At 39.1% G+C, this 27,681-nt stretch overlaps 2 protein-coding genes across 14 annotated transcripts in view; one reads left to right on the top strand and one right to left on the bottom strand.

Annotated features, from left to right (window-relative positions):
• The first annotated feature begins 62 nt into the window (after positions 1–62).
• On the top strand, positions 63–26,075 carry PAQR3 (progestin and adipoQ receptor family member 3). Of its 11 annotated transcripts, XR_009052533.1 has the most exons (8): positions 63–437; positions 3,645–3,807; positions 8,246–8,401; positions 11,410–11,607; positions 13,703–13,793; positions 17,334–17,482; positions 20,127–20,241; positions 25,941–25,960. XR_009052533.1 is itself a non-coding variant. In XM_057726113.1 (7 exons), the coding sequence occupies exons 1-6, from the start codon at positions 253–255 to the stop codon at positions 20,236–20,238; spliced, it is 930 nt and encodes a 309-aa protein (XP_057582096.1). In that variant the 5' UTR covers positions 63–252; the 3' UTR covers positions 20,239–20,241; positions 25,941–26,075. The 11 variants fall into 11 exon arrangements, 6 of the variants coding, with proteins under 6 accessions (XP_057582096.1, XP_057582093.1, XP_057582097.1 ...); XR_009052534.1 differs by lacking the exon at positions 17,334–17,482 and having other exon boundaries at positions 25,941–26,075; XR_009052535.1 differs by lacking the exons at positions 17,334–17,482; positions 25,941–25,960 and adding an exon at positions 25,468–25,606.
• The window catches only part of BMP2K (BMP2 inducible kinase), a 115,979-nt gene continuing 114,269 nt past the window's right edge, over positions 25,972–27,681 (bottom strand). For all 3 annotated transcript variants that reach the window (XM_057726106.1, XM_057726107.1, XM_057726108.1), the window contains one exon: positions 25,972–27,389. In XM_057726106.1, the coding sequence (XP_057582089.1) occupies positions 25,972–27,389 (1,418 nt within the window). The remainder of the gene's footprint in view (positions 27,390–27,681) is intronic.

The raw sequence follows: 27,681 nt of genomic DNA, 5'->3' as shown, positions 1-27,681 counted from the left end.
GCCAGGGCCCAGGGGCGGGGCCCGCCGCGGCGTGCTGACGTCAGAGAGGGCTGCGACGCCGCCGGGTCTGCCGCGGCGGTGACGGCGGCAGCCGCTTCTTCCGCGGAGCCGGGCCTGGGCAGCGGCGGGGCCGTAGGACCTCGCGCAGCGTCCGCGGGCTCCGGGGCGGGGGCTGCGGCGGCGAAGCCCCCTCCCCGGGGAGGCGGGGCCCGGACACGCTGCCCGGTTGGGGAGCGGCGGCGGCCGGGAAGGATGCATCAGAAGCTGCTAAAGAGCGCACATTATATCGAGCTGGGCAGCTACCAGTACTGGCCCGTCCTGGTGCCCCGCGGCATCCGCCTCTACACCTACGAGCAGATCCCCGTGTCCCTCAAGGACAACCCGTACATCACCGACGGCTACCGGGCCTACCTGCCCTCCAGGCTGTGTATCAAAAGGTACAGTCTGGCCGCCTCCGCTGGGTGCGCCTGGGGGGCGCGCCGGCGGCCCCTCCTCCTCATCTACACCCTTTTTGTCTGGTCCGCTTGCTGCTTTCCCTGCTTTTTCTCTGTGCCCATTATTTCCTAGCTTCCCCATCCTTTTCATCCCTTTGTGCCGCCTCTCCTCTCTCGTTATTTTTCCATCTCCCCCGCCGGGGTACTTGATCCATGGACTAATGATAGTGACGTTGATCATAATCACTAACCGCTGCGTGGCTTTGCTGTTTACAAAGGGATTTTACATCCTTTATTCCATTTGTTGGAATACATGTTGGAATCGACCCCACTGACAGTGGCTGAGCCATACTTGCCCCTGTGTATACCTAAGCTTTGTTTATTTTTAAGGCAGCCCTATGGAAATTCAGATGTTTGAGGCCAGATAATGTCTGTAAAATAGGAAACAAGTTCACATTGCCATATACTTAGATATCCCTGATTCGTTCATTCAGCAGATAGTATGGAGCCGCTGCTAGGCGCCAGACACCCTACCAGGTCCTGCAAAGAACAGCAGGTATGGCCCTTGTTCCCATGAAGCTACTGAGGTCTAGCGTGGGTGACACACATTAAAGAGCTAATTACACGATTACATAATAACGTGAAAAAAACGCTGTGTGGGAAAAGCACTATAGCAAAGAGAGCCTATAACGGGCACCGCCCTCCACTAGGGCATAAAGGAATTTCTTAATTATCTAAACTCTTAAAATTGAGTCCCTTGAAAGCCTGGGTTTAAAAAACAAAACTGAAAAATTAGTGTTCTAGTTCTTGGACTAGCCTTCTCTTAAAACTCACTATATGTATTTAATTACGGGAACCCAGGTCACTATAATGACAAACCCCACTTCTGGAATGTAGGCTATGGAATTGCTCAAGCAGCAACTGCATGTTTGATTCTCGATCTTCTTTTTGGTATGGTCTTTCCCCAGTTCTTTTGCCCTGCCTGCTTTCAAAGTGCTTCTCCGACTCAGGGTTGCAAGGTGACATCACTGTCCATCCCTACTTGGCTTCAGTGCATGGCCTATGGTACTTCACAGTTTGCATCCTGAGTACCATTTTCCTCCCCATTGACTCCTTTGCATAAGTTATTACACAAGAAATCAGAGCTGAGCACTGCTGTGGATGTGGAGTTCCACAAGCATTGAGCAGGTAGTCAATTGCCTTAAATAGTTTTATACTCACCTCTGCATTCTAACGTTACGGTCCACATTTCATGGATTAAGGAGTGAAACATAGTGCCTAGGATCTCAGGCTGTTAAGTAAAAAAAGACTTGGGTATGCGTATCTGCCAGTTAACAGCTGTGGGACCTTGAGCAAAAGTTAACCTCTCCCAGGCTTATTTTCCCCATTTGTAAAAATGAGGGTAATTACAGTATCTGCCTTACAAAGTAGTAAGGACTAAATGAGATTGTGTATGTAATATGCTACACAAAGCCTGGTACCTAATAAGCACTCAACAAAGTGACTTATTATCACCATGATCATTGAATTTGAAGCCGAACAGGTGATGATGAAGTTGATTGTTGATTTTGAAGCTGAACAGAGTATAGGTCTAACTTCTCATAGAATAAGAGTAGATCCCTTACTGGGGATATTCTTCTAAGTGCTCGTCCCACCAGCTTGGTCTTGTCCAGGTTCAGCTTTTGCCCTCTCTTCTTTTAGCTATCTAGAGGGACAAGGACACATTTTGGATATAAGGAGAGGTTTTGTATGTCACAGCTGTTCTGCCAATACTGTTAGTTGAAAGGAGCATGCCAAGATTGTGCCTCTCTGCTCAGTTAATCAGGTTATATTGGGTTTCACCAAATGAAAACTTCTGAGGCAACAGGCAGAGTGTGGTTTTGGCTGTCAAAGAGTCCTAGGGTTAGATGTGTCTCCTCACATTCCTTCATCTCTTCCCCCCGCCCCAGTATAAGTAGTTTTTACACTTGATGCTTATACAAGATAAAGCCTGAAGTCCATGTTACAAGATCCACTTTATCCTTGATGATCACTTGATTGTGCGAGATCCTGCTGTGTTTATGACATGGGAAAATGTGACCCATGGTGACTGCTGCAAACTCAGTATTAGAGTTGTACGTTAGTGCTTACTAATAAGGATTCTGACTCAGTGAAGGTCAAAGACTTTAGTTGAAACAAAAGATTGGATTTTGCAAGAGAAATGCAAAAGAATTTTCATCTTTAATCATGACATCACGACATCACCTTTGAAAAGTCTTATCCACTGCTAGAGAAACATTTTACAAGATTATGGAAGGATCCCGGGAAGGGACTTGCAACAACATCTAATCCAGCTCCCTTTTTATAGAGATGGAGAATTTGAAGCCAGAGAGATTAAGTGACTCGCTCATGATCCCAGAGCTAATTTGTTGCCCAGGGTGGGAATGAAGGCACAGTGAGCCTCCTGGCTCCTGGTGGGCGGGGAACACTCTGCGCTGGCCTGTGCTGCCAAGACTACTCAAACTCAAACCAGTTGGGGCAAATTGAAAGAGGGTGATTAGTACTGATATTAAAGGTAACCTCCTGCTGTTCCAAAAAAGAAGCAGCTCATGCCACCTGGAAACTACTTTGCTAGTTTGGATTCAAAACAACCACAGCAAAGTTGTTGCAGCATGCCTGTCTTAAGGGACATTTCCAGTGGATCCATTTGTATTTATCCTGCTTCTCTCAGGTCCATTTAACTTTGCACTTGCATGTAATGAGTACTGAAAAGGTATTTTAAGTTTGCGCCTAACCTTATGCTTAGCAGTTTTCAGATACCTATTAATGAGTGTGAGAGTATGCTAGCTAGCACCCAGTTTTAATCTGCACATTCATTTCTGTAGACATTTAGCATCTAATCTGAGCAAGACACTGTGCTTGGAACAGTGGTGTCATAAAGATGAATGGTGCCAGCTGTCAGGGAGTTGATAAGCTGGAGGATGAGATGGAACTTATACATAAATAACTCTAATTGAGGAAGGAAATGGTGAATATAATAGAGGTGAGTAAGAGAAAACTGTAAGATCCCAGGATTCATGGAGATGGTATATCAAATTTAGAAGGTAAATGTGGGGTTAAGGGCTTAAAGTAGCAAGTATTAGATAACCCCCAAAATTGTCCTTAACCTTTTAAAGGCTGACAGTGAGTGAGCAGATATGAATCTGAGCTGCACGTTTGGTTTTTTTCCAGTTTGTTTATTTTATCTAATGAGACGGTGAACATCTGGAGTCATTTGCTGGGTTTCTTTCTCTTCTTCACGCTGGGAATATATGACATGACATCTGTGTTACCTTCAGCGAGTGCATCCAGAGAAGATTTTGTAATTTGTTCTATTTGTCTTTTCTGCTTCCAGGTAAGTCATTTCACAAACACTGTTATTGATAAAGAGAACTTTAGTCAGACAAGCTTGGGCAGGGACCTTATTTCACACCCACAACTTGCTTTAAAGAGCCCCCAAATAGCATATAGGTTAGCTTATTCACTTTCATAATATAAGCATCCAGAGTATGTTTTTGTGAGAGTATATTTGAAATCCAGTAAGTTTTAAAGATTGAGAAAATTTCTTTTTTTTCCAATATCTCTACTTTAAGATTAATACAAAGATAGGAATCCCTGTACTCTATTTGCCCACTGAAGTAGAACCTATTGTCTGCATAAAACTTGTTTGGGAAGATTTCTCATTTTTATGTCTATGAGTTTTGTATTTGTTGTTTCCATACTGTCTTAATTTTACTGTTTTATTTTGTTGGTATTAATCTTTTCTCTCAACTTTAATGTTAATTTCCTTTGGGGCTTTTACACTTGCCTGATTTCAGATACTTTCAGTTTCTTCTTCTCTGTACCTCTCGTATGTGTTAGTTCCTGAGCACTTTCATTTTTCATCAGGGATCTGTAAAAGTGCCTTTAAAAGTTATATTTAATAATTTTTCAAACAGGTAATTCAGAAGAAGAAAACTAACATGGACCAAAATCCAGCTGATATTTTTAAATTTTAAAAAATGCAGAGAGTACAAAAAAACATAAAAATGAAAAGAAAAAGCTGTCATCCCTCTTCTTCCAAACATAGGCCAGCACTCCCTGCAGTTAACCTGCTGCTGCTCTGAGAGGGGAATCCATATGTCAACTGCACAGATGTTGCTTTCATTGTGTAATAATCAGTTTCAGGCCATCATCATTTGACTCAAAACTTTGGACCTAAATGATCAAGAAATACACTGGAAACATCTCCCTCCCCCTTTTCTTCTAATTCTAGTTTCTAGAACCATATTTTAAATTTCTATGAGGGAAAGAATACTCTGTGTTTTTGTGTTATTATTAGAAAATTATTTTTTCTTTAAGTATTTTTTAAAGTATACTCTTTCTCATATAAGAAAAACTGGTTTATACTCTACTGTTAGTTACATGGATATTATCTCCTTTGAGGATCCCGCATGCTTTCCTCTACCCCAGGCCTGCCCTTTATCCACCTAGCCACAGCTGATGTTAGCTCAGGGAACACACATTCGTTTTCATCGTGGTTTAAAAAAGCAATGCATTGCAAAACTGAGAAGATGAAAGAATTAAAACAATTGCCAATAAAGAAACACTCAAAGTGTTTGTGACTTGCTCAGGATTGTTTAGTAGGACAGTAAAAATCTGTTTTCCCAGCCACTAGTGCAGTGATCTTTCTGTCACACCCAGTACAGCTTCTAAAGACAAATGAGCACACCTTCCCTACTTACAAATATCATTTTTGTTATTTTTATTTTTATGAAATTATATTTATAACTTTTTCACACAATTTCCCCAAATTATTAGTCAGCAGGCAGCATGGTAGACCATGAATATATGTATTAATATTGATTTACATTTAAGTTTTTAAAGATGTAACATTTTCACTCTTTTCACTTCTACCCTTTTTATATGCTCAGTGCTTTCCTACCAACCAGATTAATAGAGTACATTCTGAATAGTAGAATGTAATTTCAGAGGCTTTGAACTTTCCCAGAAGTCCTTCTTAGAGAAGAATAGAATCTGAGAACACCTTTCCCTAGATGCAGTTCATTAAAATTCAGTTCAAGAAATATTTTTGTAATACCTCCTATCTATATCCAGGCACTAAGCTAGGCATCGGGAATACAGTGCTGAACAAAACTAGCCTGTCATAAAGAGCAAGTCACCCAGATAGGTGAGCAGAAGGGAGAGTGAGGCAGGGCATTGAATCAGAAAAAAGAGTGCGTAAAAGCAGGAGACAGCCTAGCACTTTCTGGACTTGTAGGTGTTGGTGTTTGTGGTTGGACCCTAGGAAAATGGAGAAAGATGGGGCTGGAGATATAGGCAGGCGCCAGATCCTGCGGTACTTGGTTATTATGGCAAGGAGCTTTAGAGGTAGGATGTCATGTTATAATTACCTGTCCACCTTGATGGAGTGAGATATTCCACAGAAGGAAAACTTCCAGAAAATGGAGACATACTCTATGTCAGATAATTTTCCTGTCAGCTTTTTTAAGCAACTCTAGTGATACATCCCTTTTAAAACAGAACATACTAAATCTATGTTACCTTTTCTAAAACTCAGATGTTCTTTATGAATACCATATATTTTACCTTCCTCTTGATACTGTAGTTTTTCTCTTTCCACTCTCTATTTTCCTCCTTTTCACAATGAAATTAGCTTTACTGTTGTTTGTTTTTGTTTGTTTGTTGGCTACATTGGTTCTTCACTTCAGCACGCGGTCTTTCTCTAGCTGTGGCTACTCTTCATTGCAACACATGGGCTTCAGTAGTTGTGGTGCACGGGCTCTAGAGTGCAGGCTCAGTAGTTGTGGCACATGGGCCGCAGCATGTGGGATCTTCCCAGACCCCGGGGTTGAACCCGTGTCCCCTGCATTGGCAGGCAGATTCCTAACCACTGCACCACCAGGGAAGTCCCTGTTTCTTTATTACTATAAGATATACTCATGTAGAAATTCAAGCAAACAAAAAAGTATTTGGAAGAAAGTAAAAGTCATTTGAAATTCCACTTCCACATTTGACATTTGGGTTAAAATTCCTCCAGATGCTTGTGTATGCACAGCTGCCTCACGCCTGCCTGCCTTCCATCCTGTCTACCTCCTTCTGAGCTGTGGTCATCTCTGCTTGCTGTTTTGTGTCACTCAACATTGTGACCATGAGATCTCTTCGTGTCACTGAGGGTATACACCTTCATGTTCTCTGGATTTACTGTGTTTTATCTCAAGGATAATCAGAGAAAACAAATAACCACGCTTCTTAGAGTTACGTTTAATTGGGTCAGTAAACTCTGATTTGTAGTAGCCAAAGCCACAGACTATTAAGGATTTTAGATAGTGGATGAAGAAATAAGAGTGTGGTTAACAACCTTGTTTTGAGTAGTCATATTGAGGCCATGGGGAGTGATTAGGTTTGTTTAATGGCGAGATTATAGAAGAGCTAGATGACTATTTATCCAGCCCATTTTTCCCTACCCACACTGTCCCTGGCTTAGTGTAAGCTCTAGTCATTGCTTCCAAGGGCTACTTTGTAACCTCTCAACCCAGCCTTTCTATAAGGGTGCACTTAAAATCTTCACTACTATCGCACAGAGCCCATAGTATTGAAGTGAAACTCCTTGATGTATAGGACTTGTCATAATCACATCATGAGGAAGGCCACATGACATTCCTTTATGATGCTGTGTTTCTCAATATGCTGCTTTTCCTGTGGGCCCTCCAATAAACCTGTGCACACCTTTATTTGTGTCCTTGATGAATGCCAGATCAACTTAAGGTGCGGCTCATATTTCTATGAAATATATAGCTCTTTTCTGCCTGCCACTCCCACTCACAAGTACACACATGCACCCACAGACCTAGTACTCTCTCTCCTCTATTTTGTAACTGTGCTCTGCACCAACTTTTTCTATAGGACTTCCTACATCACCATTTGTTCACTTGTTTCAGAAAAATCTCTTTAGAGGTTTCATCTTTGAATCCCCAATGTATGACACGCAGCAGGTATTTAATGACTAAAGCGAGTTCAGCTATAGAAACCTTATCAATCTTCAGAGCAACTGATTGAATCAGATTAGCTTTGCTCTCAATTTGACAACATATAAAGTCAGTATTAAGTCATAATTATTTTCCCTAAACATAGCAAAGCCACGTTTAACTGTAAGTAAACTCTAACTTAAAAGTAAATTCTATACAATGAAATCTCTTACAGACATAAAAGATCTTAAGTGAAAAGAAAAAATAGAATAGACTGTATAATATGATTCCATTTGATTAATTTAAAAAAGTGTATATCGTGTGTGTGTGTAGACTTCTATATCATAGGTGTTTGATATGTTCATTGAAAATATCTGGCAGGACACAAAAGGATGCTATCAGTGCTACCACTGGAGAGTAGATTGACTGGGAGGGGCTTACTTTTTTTTTTTACAGCATACAATTCAATATTCTTTGATTTTTTTAAGGATATATATTACTTCTGTAGTAAGTAGTTTTTAAAAAGAAATTTATTCATGGATCAAAATAAGCCTCAGTAGATTTCCTTCTACTATACTGTTCATTAAATTTTTATATTATGAAATAGTTATCATTATAGATTTCTTTCTTTATGATCATTGTCCCCATTTTACCCATGAGAAACTGAGACTTAGGGAGATGACATATAGTCAGGCACAAAGCTAGGGTCCATGTCCAGGTCTGTTTGGCTGAAAAGCCTGGACTTGACCACTTCCCTAAACATCATGCATGAGTTGCTTTCATTTTTTTGTTTCACTTTGCTAAGATTTGTTTTATTTTCCATAGGTTTGTATGCTTTGCTCTGTGGGCTATCATCTTTTTTCCTGCCATCGATCAGAAAAAACCTGTCGAAGATGGATGGCATTAGATTATGCAGGAATTTCTATTGGAATACTGGGCTGCTATGTCTCTGGCGTATTTTATGCATTTTATTGTAATAATGTAAGTAACTTAAAACATTTTACATTTTACCTTTCATATATAGGTCTTGGGTTTTCTTGCCATGGTTCCCTTGAACTTCTGAATAAGCGCATAATTAATTAACTTATAGAAGAAACAGAAAAGTCTGGTGGAGGCATAAGTTCATTTTTCAAAAGGGCCCTGTGATCTCTAACATCTATTATTAGTTCCTACTCCTTTCACTAACTTTCCATGGAAAATAATATATCTGTTACTTTCTGAAACTTAATGTAAACATTAAATTATTAATGTTTCCCCACTAAATCCATGTAACCTCATGGTTCCTCACAGGCACTTTACATATCTTTTATTTTTGTGTTTATAGAGTTGAAGTTAAAGTTAGCACTTGTTAAAATTATGAAGGTAGCTGCTGCTATTTTCCCTTCTTATCCTTTACTCCTCTCTCAGTGAGAAAAACAAGAAAAGGTATAGCTGTGTGTTGACCCATTTTCTTATATAAGAAATATGTGTTCCTTCCCTTAGTCTTATGTTTGGAGGCAGGCGTAGAGACAGACCAGATGGGTGGTGAGTGTCTTAACAAATGTGTCTGTTGTGAGTTCTAGATCAGCTCTGCTTTCTGACCCTAAAGTTACAAAAGTCAGTTTTTGCCTTGTGCAAAGCAGCATTTGAAACACAGTGATCAAATTACATAGCAACTGATGTAAATATCTCGGCCAGCCAAACTACCTCCTCACCTCATGTCTGAGCCAAGAAGGCAAAATGAATCTTCCTGTGGGCTCAGTACATCCCAAGGCCTCCCATTCAGAAAGTCTCCATCGACCCTACTCTTTCTCCTGCTCTCCTACCGTACCTTTTTTTTTTCTTTTTCCCCCTTTTATCCATTTAGTTCCTTCCCTTTCAGAGCCAAGACTGAGCCGCTCTCCCGGGGCAATGTACCTGCTAGTCACTGGACTAGAGCCTGTCCTGCCCGAGCCCTCCGCATGGAGCAGGTGGTCTAAGCCATATCCCCAGCCTTCACTTTCTAGGAGGATTGACTGCAGCACAGGAGTCCTCTGACTGTTGGGAATTCTTAAGTAGGACCTTTGTTGGTACGCGATAATGGAAAAAACTGTCGACACTGCTGGAGTGTAAAACTAGCAAAGCGAAACATCATAATTTGGTGTTTAATAAGAACATATTAGAAGAACATAATAAGAACATTATTAATTGTAGCCACTTATACATGAGCCATTTGCTTTTTAGGCCTGATTACTTTGGAACATAAGCGTATAATTAAATATATATGCCATTTACGTTGTTGTAAATTGATTTGGTTTTAGTAGTAAACTGTTCATATCTGCTCACCTTTCACAACGTACTCGTTTTGCATGAAACTGTTTATATCTTTAAAAAATAGGCTTGTGAGTACAGTCATGTAACATTAGAATTGTTTTGCTTACCTTATTCTGTCTTTCTCTGAAACTTGTTTTTTGTTTACCTCTTCTCAAACATCTGATAAAGAGACTAGTGGGATACTTTTTATACATCTCTTTTCAGAAAAACTAGATGTTCAAGGTAGATTAAAGAGAGAAAAAGAACTATTAGGGCTAATACAGTCCATGATCATTTAAAGGAAAAGTTTTCTTTCCTGTGGTATCTTATCATTTCCAAATATTCAGTTGCTATAATGGCTCTTTACCTTTTAAGGAACACAGGCTGCTTTGAGGATGAGATTGAAAACTATGGACCCTCCATCCCAGATAATGTGTGTTTGGACACAAACTGACAGTCATTTTGACATGTGAATTTCAGGAAGTGTAATGGTCCCAGAGAAGTCTATGGAGCCCAGGTTAAGAACTGTGTCCTAGGTGATGCTAACTCTTGAGCTTCAAGACCAGCTTTTCAACCACTCATTTAGATACCTAAATATTCTGTAAGTCCTTCAAACTTGGTATATTTTTAAATGAACCTTCTTTCATGCTCCCCCATTTTCCCCAACACACACACACACACACACACACACACACACACACACACACACACACACACACCCCCATCCAGGTCATCTTTGTTCATTTGCTCCATTAGTAGAAGCCATTTGCATGACCTTTCATACTAGAAACAGTTGAGCCATCCTCTACTGCCCTCTCACACATCCAGTCAGCCATTAAGACTTTATTTCAAAAATGTCTCCTGTATCTGGTGCTAACATCTATCTTCCTTGTTCAACAAGAGTCCAGGCTCCTATTTTCTCCTTGAATCAATTATTCTATAATAATATCTGCTAGCTGACTTCCTGTCATCTCTCTTTTTTTTTTTTCACTGATGTTAGAGTTATCATTCCAATATTTTTCCAGTTGGAAAAACAACCATATCCTGTCATTCTTCAAGAACTCTGCTATTCCCTCAGTACCAGCATGGTAAAGTTACAAATACGTAGCCTGACAGTATGTCTGCCTTTCAGCCTCCCTGTGCAAACCTGTTTGCTCTGTGTGCTGTTCCTTTTCCTTGAGAACTCCCTCTTCTCATAAAAATTTTATATATTCCTCAAGACCCAGCTGAGATGTCATTTCCTCTGTGAAGCATTTTCTTAGCTACTCCAGATATCAGTTGCTCCCTCTTCTGTGGTTCCACAACAGTCTGTTCATAACTCAGTTACAGTAGTTACCATTAGATTATAATCATTTGTTTGTGTATCTGCCCCTCTCGTAGCGTATGAGCTCACCCACTAAGAGAGCCCATGTCATAGCTGTCTTTGTTTCCGCAGGACTTAAATTGCCCCGGGCATACAGTAGGTACTCAGGAAATGCTTTTGTGTGAATAAATGTGTTCTTTACCAGCTCACTTTGGGGTCTGGTTTATCATCTTAAGAAACCTAACAGTTGTATGCAACATGTGCTGCTTTAACGAAGGAAGGCAGTCGTGTCTGGAAATGAAAGTACCAAATAAATACAGTTTGCAATGTGTAATGTAGAAGCCAAAATTGAAAATTACTCTTTTCCTTCCCTTATTGTTAATAACGATTAAAATGTGATTTCCTTTCATTCCAGTATTGGCGTCAAGTGTACTTGATCACAGTGCTTGCTATGATTCTGGCGGTGTTCTTTGCTCAGATTCATCCCAGTTACCTCACACAGCAGTGGCAGAGGCTCCGTTCTATCATCTTTTGTTCTGTTTCGGGATATGGAGTGATCCCGACTCTTCATTGGGTTTGGCTCAATGGAGGAATCGGTGCTCCTATTGTACAGGTAGGTCAAGTGTGGCCAGTATTTTTCCCATTTTTTTTGTCCTTTCAGTTTTATTCCTTTCAGTAAAGTAGTATAATCAGGCCAAGTGGGTGGGTCTTTGTCACTTGAGGGCATATTTATAATTGCACAACGACTCAATGATTTTTCTCATCTATATATAAATAAACATACCTTATGGTGATAGAAGTCTAACTACTATTTTCTTCTGAGATGTATTGCTGTGAGATGCTACATTCTTAATTCTCTGTTACCCTTAGTATGTAAATACCCAAGTCCCTACTGTAGAGGAGGACTCCCAAGTTTCCAGCTTTGTCACCTGAGGCATTGCTAGTAGGAGCAGTTGATTTGTTTGTTTGTGGAGGAAAAGGAATTGGGAAGGATTTCTTCTTGGACCTGTTGAGTTTGAGGTACGTGTGGGATGTAAAGTTGGAGATAGAGTCTGGATTTAGCTCAGAGTTCAAGACTAGTGGTAGAGACTTGAAAATCATTACCGTCTTGGTAGCTAGAGCCGTGGGAGCATATTCCACCCAGAAAGGAAAATACGTTAAAAAATAAAAGTCAGTTATTGTGGGGGAACAGTTGGAGTATATTAGGAAGAACCTCAGTGAGAATTCCTCAGCATTCTTGAGAATGGAATTAGAACAAAGACTTAAGTTCTTAGAGATTCATATAAAAATGCTTTTAGTGGGTGCCAGAGAGTAAAGTTGAGAACTTTTAACATAACTATGCCAAGAAATCTAGAAGAAATCGCATACACTTGTTGCAATGGGACCTTTGGAATATGGGGATTTAAATGCAGGTTTTATTCAAAAGAATTATATTTTTTTCGAAGAGGGAGGACTAATAGTAGGCTTACATACTGTTGGCAGCAGTATGGTGGATGGCATCTACATATAAAACTAAAGAGAAAGGAAGTCTGCGGTGTAGTGAATTGTGATATGATCTGGCTATGTTGTCAGCTGGAGGACAACAGTGATGCTTTCTTTATAAGATTAGGAAATTGGGAGAAAGATGATATAGTAGTGATGAGTAACTTCAGTGATCCTGATATCTGTGAAAACATCGTTTTTCTGACAGTTTTGATGCCCAGAAAATAGAATAGGGAAGTGCCACTCTAGATTTAATCCTAACCAGAAATGAATAACTAAATATTGAGATAGAAGTGACTGAAATTTTGGGATGAGGGAAACATCTTTTTAAGCTTATCATGACAAAGAAAGAGAACCAGACCCATTAAGCCAGTAGATTTTAAAGAAATTCAGAAAAGGAAAAAAAGGAAAAATGGGAACCATCCTGTGTTCAGCAAAAAAAAAAGATGGAGAGAGACACTTAACCAAAGATAAAATGTTCTAAAGAGCGAATTCTGGGAGGTAGGGTGAAGCTGTGTTCTAGAATGTTTGCAAACTCTGAGGTTGGTTAGTCTGAGAATACAGAATTTGGGGGGGGGGGTGCCCCATGATGATTCTCAGATATTTGTAGAGGGAAGAGAAGTAATTTGTCTTTATTTCTTAAGTGGCTTCTTGGTAAATTGGGTTTATAACCAGAATTAGGAACAGCGTGTATAAATTAGAGCTGGCTGATTTTCTGAGAGCAAGGAAAATCTCTCCAAAAGAGCTGTGAGATGGACTGCTTTGTATAGTAGTATTCAAGAGAACCATTTATCTGGGATGGTGGAACAGATTTCATTGTTGGGCCAAGCCTCCTGGGTCTTTTCCAGCCACAAATCCCTGTTTAGTCTCTTTGCTTATTCAGCTGGTAACTCCATTCCCATACGTATTCCACCCAGACACCTATGTTGTAGATGGAGTTGGGTGCCCTTAGGACATACAGGATGTTGAAGCTTTAGCTGCTGTAGTGCCCTGACCTTTAGGGTAGTCTCTATGTCCCACTCCTATGGACTGCTTCCTGAAGTATTGAGAGCAGGCTTTCTATTATTGGAGACTATCTGCAAAAGTAATTCAGATTTGACAGATTTCAGTCCCACCTATGAATTCTATTTCTGTGTATTGTCTAATTCTATGAATTAGATTTATAAGAAATTGAGAATTCAATCGCAGTAGGCAGATCTGTGAAAAAAATATGTTTTGCTTCTCAGGACTTTGCACCCCGTGTAATTGTGATGTATGTGATTGCTCTTCTTGCTTTCCTGTTCTACATTTCCAAAGTTCCAGAAAGGTACTTTCCAGGTACGTATCGCTGGTATAATGGTTTTCTAACTTTATTCTAAATATATAGCAGAGGTCTGTGCTTCAGAGCATGAAAGCTTAGATTTTTTTTCCCAATGTTATTGATTATAGAATGACTCTTCTCAAGTGTATCTAAAACTTAAACTTTCAAATGACTTTCCACAAACTTTATCTTTCATTGTCACAATGTGAATTGGGTCCAGTAGATAGGATTACCACCATTTCACAATTATGAACTCCCAGCCACTGCTTTTTTTGTGGAGCACTAGTTAGCAATTAACATTTACTTCTTTGTATACCAGCTTATGCTTAAAAATTAATATCAGTGTATATGCAAGATCCATAAAACAAACAAGAGGCAAAGGAAAATAACAGGATAATGAAAAGAAGCCAGGCTTAGGATAACGTCACAATGTATCTATCATAAGTTTCTATAAAAGAAAGCCCATCAGTCTGGCTTTCACCTTCCTGGCACCCAGTGGTAAGAGGAAATTAATCTAAGTTAAGGGCCTTCATGTCCCCAAGATGTACACAAGCCAGGAACTTAAGGACAGATTTCCCTGCTTCTTCAGTCCAGAGGAAAACGTCTTCTGATGGAAAATAACTAAGAGGACGCTGGGTAGCATGAATGATGTTCTCCAGAACACATACCTGCTTGTTTAGGAGCTTCGGCTCTGGACTCAGACTGCTTGGGTTCAGATCCCCTGTCAGCCACTTCCTAGCTGCATGAGCTAAGTCAGTCACATCAGCTTTCTCAGCCCAGTTTCCTCTTCTGAAACATGAAGATTATATTCTTCTCTCTTGGGGTTATTGTGCGGATTAGATGAGAAGGTGCACGTGAAGCATTTAGCACAGTTCCTCACAAGCAGTGAGCACTCAGTAAATCTTAGCAGTTGTTATTACGATGTCCCTCAACCCCAGTTTCATAAATGAAATGTGTGGCTTAGAAAGGGACAGAATGATGCAAGTCCAGGTGAGCTTTGGCTCAAGTCAGGAAGAACAAGAGACATAAAGCAGTGGTCTTTCGGTTTTGCGCCTAGAAGTAGGGAAGCAGTTTAAATTCAGATTTCCTCCCTTCCTCCTGGGTTAAGAACCTCTTCCATGGTGAATCAAAGATGGGATTGTGCCACTCATCACGTGTGTTGGGAAAGAAGAAAGGATAGAAACCCTGAACTAGAGAATGAATAGACCACAGAACCTCAGGCATCCCTCTCTGCCCTTGATTTCTCACCACTGAGGCGCTTTTTTTTTGAAATGAAAGAAATAAATTTATTTGCAGATGAAAAAATTTTCATATAGAAAATTTGAAAAGATCTACAGACATATTAGAAATAATAAGAGTTTTAACAAGATAGCTGACAAAATATATTGTGTATTGAAATATTCAAAAATGTAAGTATCAGTTGTCTCCAAAACCAGTGAGTTTTAAATAAGGATGGAATACAATGAAGAACTGAATATAAACATTAGGATTTGGGAACATAACTAGGATGTGTCACTGAATTGAAGACTACCCATCTTCCAGGCAGGGTCAGAATTCTCTGTGGAAAACAGTTTCGGTAAAATACATTTTTGCATCATTTTGTTAATAATTATTTTATTATTAATTTCTTCTTCATCATAGATACATGTAGAAAATTAACCAATGAAAGTTGTCTACACTCCGTGATTTTATGGCTATAGTGTTTTTAGGCCTTAAAATATTCAGATCAAAAGTTCCCAGTTGCGTAATATAGGATACCTATAAAAGGTCAAACGTTATTAACTTAACTTTTCTCAAGATGAGCTTGACATGAAACATGCCCCATGTAACAGAATGTGTGCAAGTACAGGTACATTTGAGCGGGAGAGATACAGAGACCATAAAAAATGAAAAGTCTTTACACATCATAGGGATGGTCTCAGATGTTCGTGAATGCATGGCTTGGAAACCTTGTCTGGCCAGTCCTCATTTATTACCTGACTCTAAAGAGAAACTTGTTGTAGTGGTGGTAAGATGGTGGGTGAATACTGTGAAATCAAGAAACTTAAACCTAAGAACTTACTTTCAGCTCAGGTTAAAATTTTTTTTAATATATAAACATCACAGTAGTATTTGATGGGTGCAGGGATCCCCAAGATGTCCATGGACAGAATTCACTGAATAGGTGATACTTGTATTACAGACTAATCGGTTTTCTTTATAATCCTCAGTGTTTTATGAGGATTTTAAAAATGAGTCTGTGAGCTGCACTAGGCTGTCAAAGGGTTCCATGGCACCAAAACAGTGCTAAGAATCTCCACAGAAAGTATTCTGTTGACTTACACTTTAAAATCTACATACTATATTGATTATTATTCCTAATAAGAGAAGACAGAGAAAGAGAATATTTATAGGGTTAGCCAAAAAGTTTGTTCAGGTTTTTCCATAAAATATTACGGAAAATCCCAAATGAACCTTTTGGGCAGCCCAATGTATTATGTGACCATTGAAGCACCATGAGTAAGAAAAAGTTATTTACATTAAAAAATTTTTTTAATGAATTTATTTATTTATTGGCTGCATTGGGTCTTCGTTGCTGCGCATGGGCTTTCTCTAGTTGCAGTGGGTGGTGGCTACTCTTCATTGCGGTGCGTGGACTTCTCACTGCAGAGCACAGGCTCTAGGTGCACGGGCTTCAGTAGTTGTGACACGTGGGCTTAACAGTTGTGGCTCACGAGCTCTAGAGCAACAGACTCCGTAGTTGTGGTACACAGGCCTAAATGCTCCATGGCATGTTGGATCTTCCAGGCCCAGGGATCAAACCCGAGTCCCCTGCATTGGCAGGCAGATTCATAACCAGTGTGCCACCAGGGAAGCCCCCATTTAAATTTCTATGGCTCTGTATCTTGATGTCTATTTTATTGTTTTTCAGGATGCTTCCCACATGTTAGTTATTTAGTCTCCTTGGAATTTAAACTTGTTTAACCACAAAAAGAAATTAATTCTCCTAAGTTGTGTATGAACTAATCAGCCTTAATTAATCCATTACTAATTACATTTTGCAGATTGTTCCATTAGTCTGATAGCACAAGATTCAGGTCTGAGCTGCCTCCTTACACACCTGCTTAAACTAAAAAGTGCTTTGAGCAAACATATCAAAACACAGCCATGTATCTGCTTCATACCTAATTAACTCCATGATTTGTAGCACTAATTCCCTTTGCTTCTCTCATGCAGTGTCTTTTCTTCACCAGGTGTATAAGTTGAGACGTGGGAGACAAAAGGTCAAATTCCTGAAATTAACCACATCTTGATTTTGAAAAGGCATTTGGAGTAGTATTTCTAAAATTCACCCGTATGCTTAATGAATTAAACCTTAAAGTCGGACTCAAATTTGAATTAATATTTTTTTAGAAAACACTTTGGCCTGAATCTCCAGTGGGTCTCCAGGTCCTCTGAGACTGCCAAAATCTTTTTGCTGCAGAGTCATATTTGCAAGGGCAGAGATGGAAGTATTTTTTTATTTTAATATCAAAATATTGCAATCAATATTCTTTTCTCTGTACCTTCCCTTCCAGGACAACTAAACTACCTCGGATCAAGCCACCAAATATGGCATATCCTTGCAGTAGTGATGTTATATTGGTGGCATCAGTCAACAGTGTATGTTATGCAGTACAGACATACCAAGCCTTGTCCTGACTATGTTTCACATTTGTGAATTCAGGTATGGCCACCTGGTGTACTCAGTTGTTAAGCAATATATAATGCGGAGTTGTATACCCCACTGTTTCTGAGATTCCCATTAGTTTTTCCTTTTCCTTCCGGTTTGATATAAGTAATACTTTATAAAAATGGAAAAATATACTTGGGGATCTGTAATAGTAACTGTTTTATGAACCCTTAAGACTACTAATTTGCTGCTTGTACAGAAAGTGAAAATTAGTTGGCATTCATAAGAAGCATCTGGATAAGAATGAATCTGAAGCCAGTGTAGAAATAGTACTCCCTTTATTGAACACCAGCTTAACTTCCTTAAGAAGGGCTCACCTCCATTATAAAACGGAGTCCTCCGATGTGATTCCTTTAATAGGAGATACTTAGAGTAGATGATGAAGTTTAAATGCCTAATCAAGGCAAGGGTTCGATAGCCTGCTTAATACCAGCTGGTCGTGATTTTGAGTAATCACTAGGCTGTCAATGGACGGTTTGTGAGAAACTGGCACTTAAGATATTATTTCCTTCAGTTGCAGGTTCTCTTCTCCCTAGGAATATTGGATTTTTTAGTTTGCTAGCACAAAACTTTAAACCTCTTCTAAGTTGAGAGAGGCATTGAGAAAGGGAAAAGAATTACCATTGTCATTTCCCATCAGATAAAAATCATATTAAGAAGCGATTACATGACCAGGCAACAAATTCTGTGGTCTGATAACTGAGTTATTAGCCATTTAAGCTTTTTAATTTCAAATATTACTTAATTCCATATAATAATTGAGCTCTTGTCAGTATATGGTAGATTTGGGGCTCCAAAACTCCTATAACAGAAGACTTTTCACCTTGCTGAGTTTGCGGTCTTAAATTTCCTGATGATGGGGGTTCCCAGGTACATGGGTGCTACTTTCAAGGCCATAGACTCCAGATGGCCCAGTTCTTGACCCTGAAATGAACCTTAAGCCTTAGAACAAAGTCATGCAGATGCCCCATTTGATGACATGATTATTCATCTGTGCTCTGGTCGTTCTTTGTTTATGCATGTGTTAGTATTGCACTGATAACTCACAGTATTGATATACACTATCTAGTATTTGGACCTGAAACTGTATTGTATGTACTTAAAAAATAATCTCGCTGCCCTATCATACAACATAGCATTCTTGTTCTCTGGTCTTTTCATACGCATAAGTTAAATCCCTTAAAGCAGTCATTCATAAAAACATGTTGTTTATTGGAATATAAAATATCACCCAAGTTTCTTAATGGGCTGACATGAGTGGCTTTAAATACTGGTGTATCTTCAGAACATTGGAATTTCTAAATATCAGAAGGTGTTGATTGATGGTGAAGCTTATTCCCAAAATGCCGTTTATACATCTGATATTTGGAATGTTACTTTAATGTGCCTCAGTCTATGCATCTGTAAAATTTTGTATTTCCTTTCAGTGCAGTGCTTTTGGAATACGAATTCCCCATGCTAGTATCTCAGCGAGGAGAATTCTCCCTCGCCAAGGCCAAGGGCACACCACGTTATACCCATTGTTATGATGCAACACCACTTTGAAAATGGCCGTCTTACTTCATAGGGCCAGACATTTGATTCATGTCCTAAGTGAAAGATGATTTTGGTGAAATGATAATAGGATATATTTTCCCTAAAGCATCCCTTAGGAGCTTACATGATATTATTGCTTTTAAATAGATATTTTGTCATTTTGGCCAAATAGAATATACTGAGTAGTTATAATTAATTTAAAAATGAAGACGAAGTCTAGTTATTTTAGGTCTGGCACCATTTTTTTATTATAAAATCGTCTCAAAATAAAAACATATTGAACTTTGTTTCATTTTCTTTTAACTTTTAGAAATAGTCCTCATTTTTTTGTCAGTGTATGAATTATTTAATACTTGCTCTCTGAATTAATTGATAAAAAGACTATACTTTAAGACTGTTTTTGAATTTAAAAAGCATACACATCTGACTGTACGGAGAACTAAATTATACCATGTAAACATTTCATCTTTTTATGAAAATATTAAATATTGTAAGAAAGTTCTCTTTTTTATCTTTACTATAATGTACTTATAAAGTAGGGAATGAATGAATGTGGATTGCTGTCAACTACAAACACTTCTGTATATCAGCACTTATTGACCACCTACTGTGTGCACATCACTACTGGCAAAATTTTTAAGACATTGTTATAACATTAAAGAATAACTATTTAAAAATTGCCTGTGAACCTGAGCCTTGTAATAATGTATATTTAAGTTATTTTTCTTTTGCAGATTTACTAAAATAAGATTAGAAGTACACTATTCATCTACAGTACTAAAAAAGACTGGTTTTAATTTTACCAGTGTGTAAACTATAAAAGCTCTTTACCTACAGACTTTACATTTTTAAATTATTCATGGCTGTTTTAAATTGTCTATAATGATTTGTAAAGTTGTGGTTAACTCATTTAAGAGAATTCTCTTTCTATATAAAGCCACTTTCAAATAGGCAAGATAGTGCTTGTCTTTGTTACACTGGTGCAATTCATGAGCTGCATGGCGAAATATTATGTAAATAAACTGGGTTTACTAAATATATTAAGTGCTGCTTGTCATTCTTTGTAATACTTAACAGCTTCACAATCATATTTTGGAATCAGGAATGAAGCTTCAGGGAATGTGTGTCACATCTTAATGGCATCCCACCTGGACACAGTAACTGATTTGAAGATTGTGACTGACTGGCATAAAGCTGTACAGCTCTCCATTTAGCAGGTACCTACCTAGAGATATCCTTTGCCCTGCATTAAACATCAAGGGGCAAAAAACCTGCATTTCTGGATTCCTGCTGAGCTGAGTAGGTCTGTATTCACTTGTAATCATCTTTCCGGGTAATTTTACCCCTGCCAAAGTGTGTACAGTCAAGAACCAGCTATTAGGGGAGGGACAGAAGTGTCACTTACATGCATTTTCACAACTGTGTTTATACTGAAAAGAGGTATGGATGCTATTGGGTACCAACATCTCCTGAAATTCTGTACCATGCTTCCTGAGTAGGATAGCAAGAGAATGATCCAAAAGTGAAACTACATTTGAGAAAATATTTTCAGAAAGGAGAGTTAGTAACAGTGGGGGTCTCTTGTGAACAGTGAAACTTCCATCCTTAGAGGATGGGATGATAGCCACCAAGGTCTAGTCATGCACTACAAATCCGGGATCAAAACCACTGCAGAACACACACGTAAATTCAGCACTGCCAACAATTTGAAGCAAAAGTGAACTATTTTTTTTAAATATGCAACAAATAAAACTTCAAAAGCTCATGCTTTCAATATGAGAATATTAACTGCATCTTACACCTGATGCTGGAGCTAGACTTCCTTAAAAAGGGATTAGCTTACTCAAAATAAACAGCTCTAACTGCAGCATATATTCTTCCCTAAAGAAGTTAACTATAACTGAATATGAACAGTGGCACATTCCACACTGTTCTTTTTATATAACTTTTATATCAGATATTTTGCTTCTTTGTACCATTTATTAAAAAGAAACAAAGCCCTTATTTTTCCACATAACTTTAGATAAATGTTACTACTTCCAAAAAACAAAAAGTGCATTTCTAACAAATAAGTTGAGTCTTTCCACAAGCCACCAATCTAAAACTCCAGTTTGTGGAATAACACATAATACTGTGATCTTGAGACCAAACTTTTAGTCCATCAGTCCAATAAATAGGTTTCTCTTTTACATGCCAAAGCCTCTTTTCTGACATAATCAAGAACTATAGTATTTTATTTAACTAAATATTTTTAACAGTTAAAAATGTCACCAGTTTTTAAAGAGTTTAAAAAGTAAAGTATATATAATGCAAAAACTATGCCAAACATTCAAAAGGTGTCTCGAAGCCCTATGTTTCTGCCTTACCTTCATCATTGTAAGTATCAGTTAACTCTAGTCCCTGAACAAATTGTTATTGTTTTGTTGTATAAATGCTACGTCAAAATGTATTTTCTTACTTAAATCCAAAACTGTGAGCTCTTTAGAAGAGAGATCTAATCTTATTCATTTTTCTATTCCATTAGCTAGTACGTAATAGATACTTAGTGTCTGTGGTATGAATGAAAGAACTGACTAGAAGTTTGCATCCAAAACCTTTAATAATGAAAAACTCTGAAGTCACTGATTATAAAGAATATGCAATCCATCTGGGATTTATTGCATTTAAAGAAAGCAGATTATTAAAACAGTAGGTATGATAAATACAGTAAGAAAATAACTTTAAATTTCAAACAAAACAAAGTGAATGAAGGACAGGATTCAGTCAATAAGAATAAGCAATGTAAAGGCAATATAGTACTAAAATGAGTTAGTGCTTTAATTAGGTATAGGAAGAAAAAAAAAAAAAGCAACCAATTCTATCTCATAACAGTTTCCCAGCTACATCTGAGGATTGAAGTTAACTTTAGAAAGTATGTATTTAACAATTAGAAATATAATAAAGATGTAAATCAGGTTTATTAAAAGTTAAAGGTATTTGCTTAGTGGTACATAAAAGGCTTCAGAAAATTCAAGTTTAACAAAAAAATGGAAGTGTAATCAAAGAAAGTGCACTTAAAGCTGTTTGCCAGCAATTAAAAAGTAGCTTACTATTACTATACTGCTTACTATTAGATGACTTTTCAATCACAAAAAGAGCGTAGTAATAAAAACAATTCTCTTTCAAAAGTAGTACAATAAATTTTTAAATAAAAATAACCCCAAATGATGGCCCTTTGCATTTTCATCCGTCTACCTTATTCTTTTAGTGGCTTTTGTAAACCCTCACTAGGAGTGAATGTTCCTTTAGTAATGATTGTGGTTGCAATTCCATTTAAAATTTAAAAATTCACATTAACTCCATAGTAGAGAGATGTGACGTGTGCATGCGTTTATATATTTACCCTAATATATAAACACTACTGTGTATAAATTTTTCTAATAAACTATCATTATGTTATTCTCACAGTAGATCTGTCAGCTCATTCTCACAGTAGATCTGTCACCTCAACACTGGACCTAAAATGATGAGTAATTTTGCTAAAAAAAGAAAAGAAAATGTTTACTGCACATTCTACATATATTAAAATAAATGTACCCAAACTCCTCAGAACCAGTGATACTAATACATGTGTACCTTCTAGCAATGCTAATATGAAGTACCACAATCAAAAACAAACCAAGCCAAGAGGCTGAATAGTAGGCAAACTGCTCTGCCTGATGAACATCAGAGTAGAGGGGCTCCACCTTAGAATTTCCCACCAGCAAGATAAGGACAGCAGTCTATCACTCTCATAGAGTAAACAGGGTAGGACCAAAAGCTGCTTCTATCTACGATTCCAAATAATGTCCTAAATGTGCCCAAGTACACACACACACACACACACACACACACACACACACACAGAGGGATGGGGTGCACCAGTGGAAGACTCACACTCTTTCCCAATGGATCCTTCTGAATAAATATTCTAGTTAGTTAAATTGTCATCCAGCCTTCAACCTTTCCCTCCTCCGCCTAGTAAATATACCAAGCAACTTTTGTGTCTTCAAAGATACATTCCTCAGTGCCATAAAAGCTGATCTTTTTAACACTAACATTTTGCTGAAGTGATAATATGAAAATAATTAAGCAAATGGTCCACTTTTTAAAAGATGATTCAAGATCAATAAGCATTATTAAAGCTGTTAGGACAGAAATAACTTTGGCCTCAGACTTCTGCTAGCTTCATAATATTTTACTTCCCTTAGTGATATTCAAGTATTACAGGTTTAGAGTTATGACTACTTTACATGCTAAAGCAGCACAGAGGACAACTGATTAATAGGAACATGATTTCAACATTCCTTCCTTAAACAAGAATTGGACCATCCCATAATACAGCCAAACTTTTACTGAGTGCTGTGTGCCAAGTATGTTAAGCTCTTTTACACTTCTTGGGAGCTTTATTCTCATAATCTCATAAGGGAATTACCTGGGCATCAGCTGTGTGAAGTGACCTGCATCCTAACAGTAGTGGGAAAACATGATGGGAAATGGAAAGCAGCCCTAATCCTGTACTCCTTGGGAAAATGCCTCTACTTCAACACAAAGGAATTTCCCCATTTCTATCCCTTTGGGTCCCCTATTAAGTCCTAAACGTCTCCTCTGAGCTATAAGCTGTGATATAATATACATAAGAATGTAAATATTTTAAACAACGTCAAAGTGTTTCCTTAGAATTTATCCAGCATTATAAGCCAAAGTGTCTATCAGTGTCTAAATCATTTAAAATTATTCAGTGTATTGAAAAACAAGTGTAATCAAGGCCTTGGTATCAGATAGACTCTAGGTATTTCATGTTTACATCCCAAGGAGACCACACTAATTCATCTCTACCCCTTCTAAATTATGAAACTCATGAGGTCTAGCAGAGACCAAGGCTAAGGACTAAAATAGTCAAAGAAGTATATTGTGTATACATCAACAGATTTTCATTAAAAAAAGATTGTTTGATACAAACCTACTGTAGTTCATGAATTTACTATGTGTAATCATCAACTCTTCACTTTTAAAAGAAAGTATCACTTGAATCTACTTTGTAAAGTTTTAAAGAACATCTACTTGAGCATTTGCATTAGCAGTATTAATCAACCTGAGAATCAGAAAGAAAAAAAAGGTGCAAACATAATATTTGCCTTTGGCACAAGGACAGGTAACTGGTGCAGTTAGGCTCTGAAAGTACAGCTTTTAAGCAGGAATGACTGTCATGCTTGGTCTGCCTCTGCTACACTCCGATTCATATATTCCTTCCCTGTATGTCCACAAAATTTGTATCTGATTTAAAACACAGAAGAGAGAAGCAATAAAAAATAGATGGTTTAGCTACATATACTCTGCTTCTTTGCAAGTTTAGAATTGTGAAAACAGGCAAATAGCTCATCCCAGTTGGGGCACTAAGAAATTCTAATAAGATTACTCATAATATACATTTTAATTGGGCTCAAAGAGTTAATTTAAAATAGAGGAGTCAAGGAGAGTGCCAGTTGATAAGTTTCCACCCTTTTTTTGTAAATAGCTTTAATGGTTCTAGAAACTTCTAAATGTTACCTTGATAGGGGAGGACAGTTAATTATAACTTAAAATAGTTGGAGACACAGGAAGCACAGATACTGTATTCACATTAATTCACAGACATGATTTCTATCTCATTAATTTCTATAAAATCTCAAGTTTGTAATTAGGATTTGTGATGTTAAAAAAAAAAAAGGCAATTTGGTAGCTGGGTTCTTTCCACCAAAGACACGATCCGCTAACTAGCAGAGCTGAGATGCTAGCCCCTCGTCATCTGGCACTCACAGCCACTCTCAGATGGCGTGTATTAGTGCAGAGGTACTTGCGGCAGGATGTGCACGCCCTGCCGGTAAGGCTTTGTGGGTTTTGCTGTTCTGTGCACTTTATTAAAACTACTCCACCCTCCAGACCTGACTCAAAAATTGCTGCTCACGACTTGGGGAATAGCTGGTGAAGGTGGTAATTTAGTAAAGCACATTATTAAATACAACGTGGTTTTTACATTGTAAACGTCTCAAAAACTCAGGGGTTCAGCTACATATTTTTCCCTAACATAAAATTTCTATATGACCCTTGTTCTCACTCCCAGCTTTTCCAATAATCTGCTTTACTAGGGACGTGATAAGTTTTGAGCAAGAAGCCATTTAAAAACAGAACATAAAGTGTTCCTGAAGTACTGAGTGTTTTTTTCTTTGTTATTTTTTTTCTCTACATTTTTCCACCCGTGAGATCTCTCTCTTTAGTTTTTGTTCTAGACGTCTGTGTACATACTTCATATTAATGGCACTTGTTTTTTTTAAATGAAACAGTTTTAGGCACAACAGTCAGTGACTTCTGGCTCTGCTTTGTAGAGAAAGGTGTAAGGACTAAAATCTCTGCACTCTCCAGATAATAGCTTTCTCATTCTTTAGGAGAACTGGATTTTTTTCCCCCATGTGGAAATTAGAAGAGACCTTAAAAAAAAAAAATCCACAAATGCAACTTGTGTATGTACAAACAACTCAGTTTTAAAAGCTGGATTCTGTAATGAGCCTGGGATACGCACACAAAAGTGACATTCTGTTATAAAAATAAAGCCGCAGCTTTCCAGTCCCTCTTCGGGGACCACACGTCTGGAAAGGGCCCACCCGCTTTCCCTGGATTTCTGTGCCGTCAGGTCAGTTGCTGAAACCCCGGGGTTAGAGCGTGCCATTTCGCTCCCTTCGCTCCTGCGCGGAAGAGACCTGGAGTCACTACCCTGTGCAATACTTCCTTTCTTCTATTTGGTTTCTTTAAAAAAATCACCTATTCTGATTGACGTGTAAGAATGAATGATATAAAGAGCTATACAAATAAATTTTCTTTCAAATTCATAAAACTATTCATACTTTTTTCTTTGAAACAGGAGTTAATACCAAGAATCCATCAGAAGTTATCTACTGTTTAGAAGGAAAGGGAGCAGCACCGAATGGGTCTAATTCGACTGGCTGGGCCTGTTGGGACTGATGTGAGGTGATGCTTTGCACCACGAGTTCTGTAAAGGGCACGGCACCAAAATCATCCATTTTCAACGCATCTGCCCCGTGGAACGACCCGTGCAGTGAATTCGGCCTGGGCCGTCCGGGCAGGACAGGGTTGTGGTCAGTGCGGATGTCGCTCAGGCCCTGATGCGGGGAGTGCCACGGCAGGTCCGGAGGGTGGAAGGGCTTGGCTCCGAAGGGGTCCAACAGACCCTCGTCGGCCTGCAGGACATGCCCTCTGTCTTTGCTGTCGCTCAGAGCAACGCTGATGTTCTCCTTGGAGTCCGAGATGGTCAGAAATTCATTGCTGCTCTGAGAGTCCCGGCGGCCCACCCGCTTGTGCCTGCGGGCCCTCTCCGGGGTGCGGTAGGCGGGCTTGGCCGGCTTCTTGGCGCCGGTGGGCGTGCCGTGATGCCGCTTGCCGTTACTCTTGGCCGCATCCTGCTTCGTGCGCCTCTGGCGAGAGGACAGTTTCTGCAAGCTGCGCTGCTTGACTTTTTGCTGCTGACTCCCAGTTATCTCCTCAAAGGGCACCAGCCCAAAAAGGTCCTCGTTGCTGTTGCTTTTACTTGCTGATGTGGGGAAGGGCTGGAACGGAGTGGAGCCAAATATATCCACACTCTGAGGACAAGCAGGGAGAGCGTGCGCGTCGGGCACGGTCACCTTCTTGCTGAAGGGCGCCTTTGTGAAGACGTCGAATTCCTCGGGCTCGAGCCCCACCGCAGGAAGCCGGCCCTGTGGGGAGAGGTCCTTCTCCAGCTCCCCTGGTCGGGGCTGTTGAGCGCGCGCAGCAAAAAAGGGCACAGCGCCAAAGACATCAAACTCCGGCCTGGGAGTCCCCGCTCCAGCGTCGCAGGGTGACTGGGTGGGCGCGAGGAGTGTTGCACTAGGATCCTGGATTGCCCCACTGCCGGATGTGTCTCGGTAGACCGGGCTCACATCGCTGTACTTGGCTTTGGCCTGCTCATCATCCGAATCGGAGCTGTGTTTCTCTTCTTCTTCCTCGTCTTCAGAATCCATAAGCAGAGGCCTGTGACCCAGATTTTCCGGTTCAGTATCGTCATCATTAAAATCTCCTTGTTCTCCCTGAAGAACTTCTTCATCCTCTTGCTCTTCCTCTTCGCTGCTCTTAGGAGAAGGGGGGTCTGATTCAAAATCACTCTCAGATTCATCATTCCCCTTTTGCACTTGAGCCTGTACTGATGAATTCTCTGAGATTTTCTTTCCAGTCCGGTGGTCTTTAGCTACTGGACTTGCTTTTGTATTCTTGATAGGGTTTGCAGTGCTACCTTCTTGATTCATGGATAAATGTTCAACTTTCTTTTCAGGAGAACCTGAAGATTCAAAGAAAAATTATTATGTCATTCCAATGTATTTCAGAACTATTTGCAGTAAACATCACGTACTAACACAAAGCATTACAGATCACTCATAGCAGTTCCCTTATAGGAAGATGTAATGGCACTTCTTTGTCATTAGGCTTGGGGGATGCACTTGGCCTCAAGTCGATGGTTAGGTCCTTCAGTGCAAATGGACTTACTTGTCTCTACCCTGCAAACCACCTACGTACCATATAGGTGGTCACGGACAGGTAAGTCATTTACAGTATCCAGAATAGAACTCAAT

Source organism: Hippopotamus amphibius, chromosome 3 (genome assembly GCF_030028045.1).
Source record: "Hippopotamus amphibius kiboko isolate mHipAmp2 chromosome 3, mHipAmp2.hap2, whole genome shotgun sequence".
NCBI classification, from domain to species: Eukaryota; Metazoa; Chordata; class Mammalia; order Artiodactyla; family Hippopotamidae; genus Hippopotamus; species Hippopotamus amphibius.
Note: the sequence above shows the minus strand (reverse complement) of the source record. Positions and strands in the feature narration are given on the sequence as shown.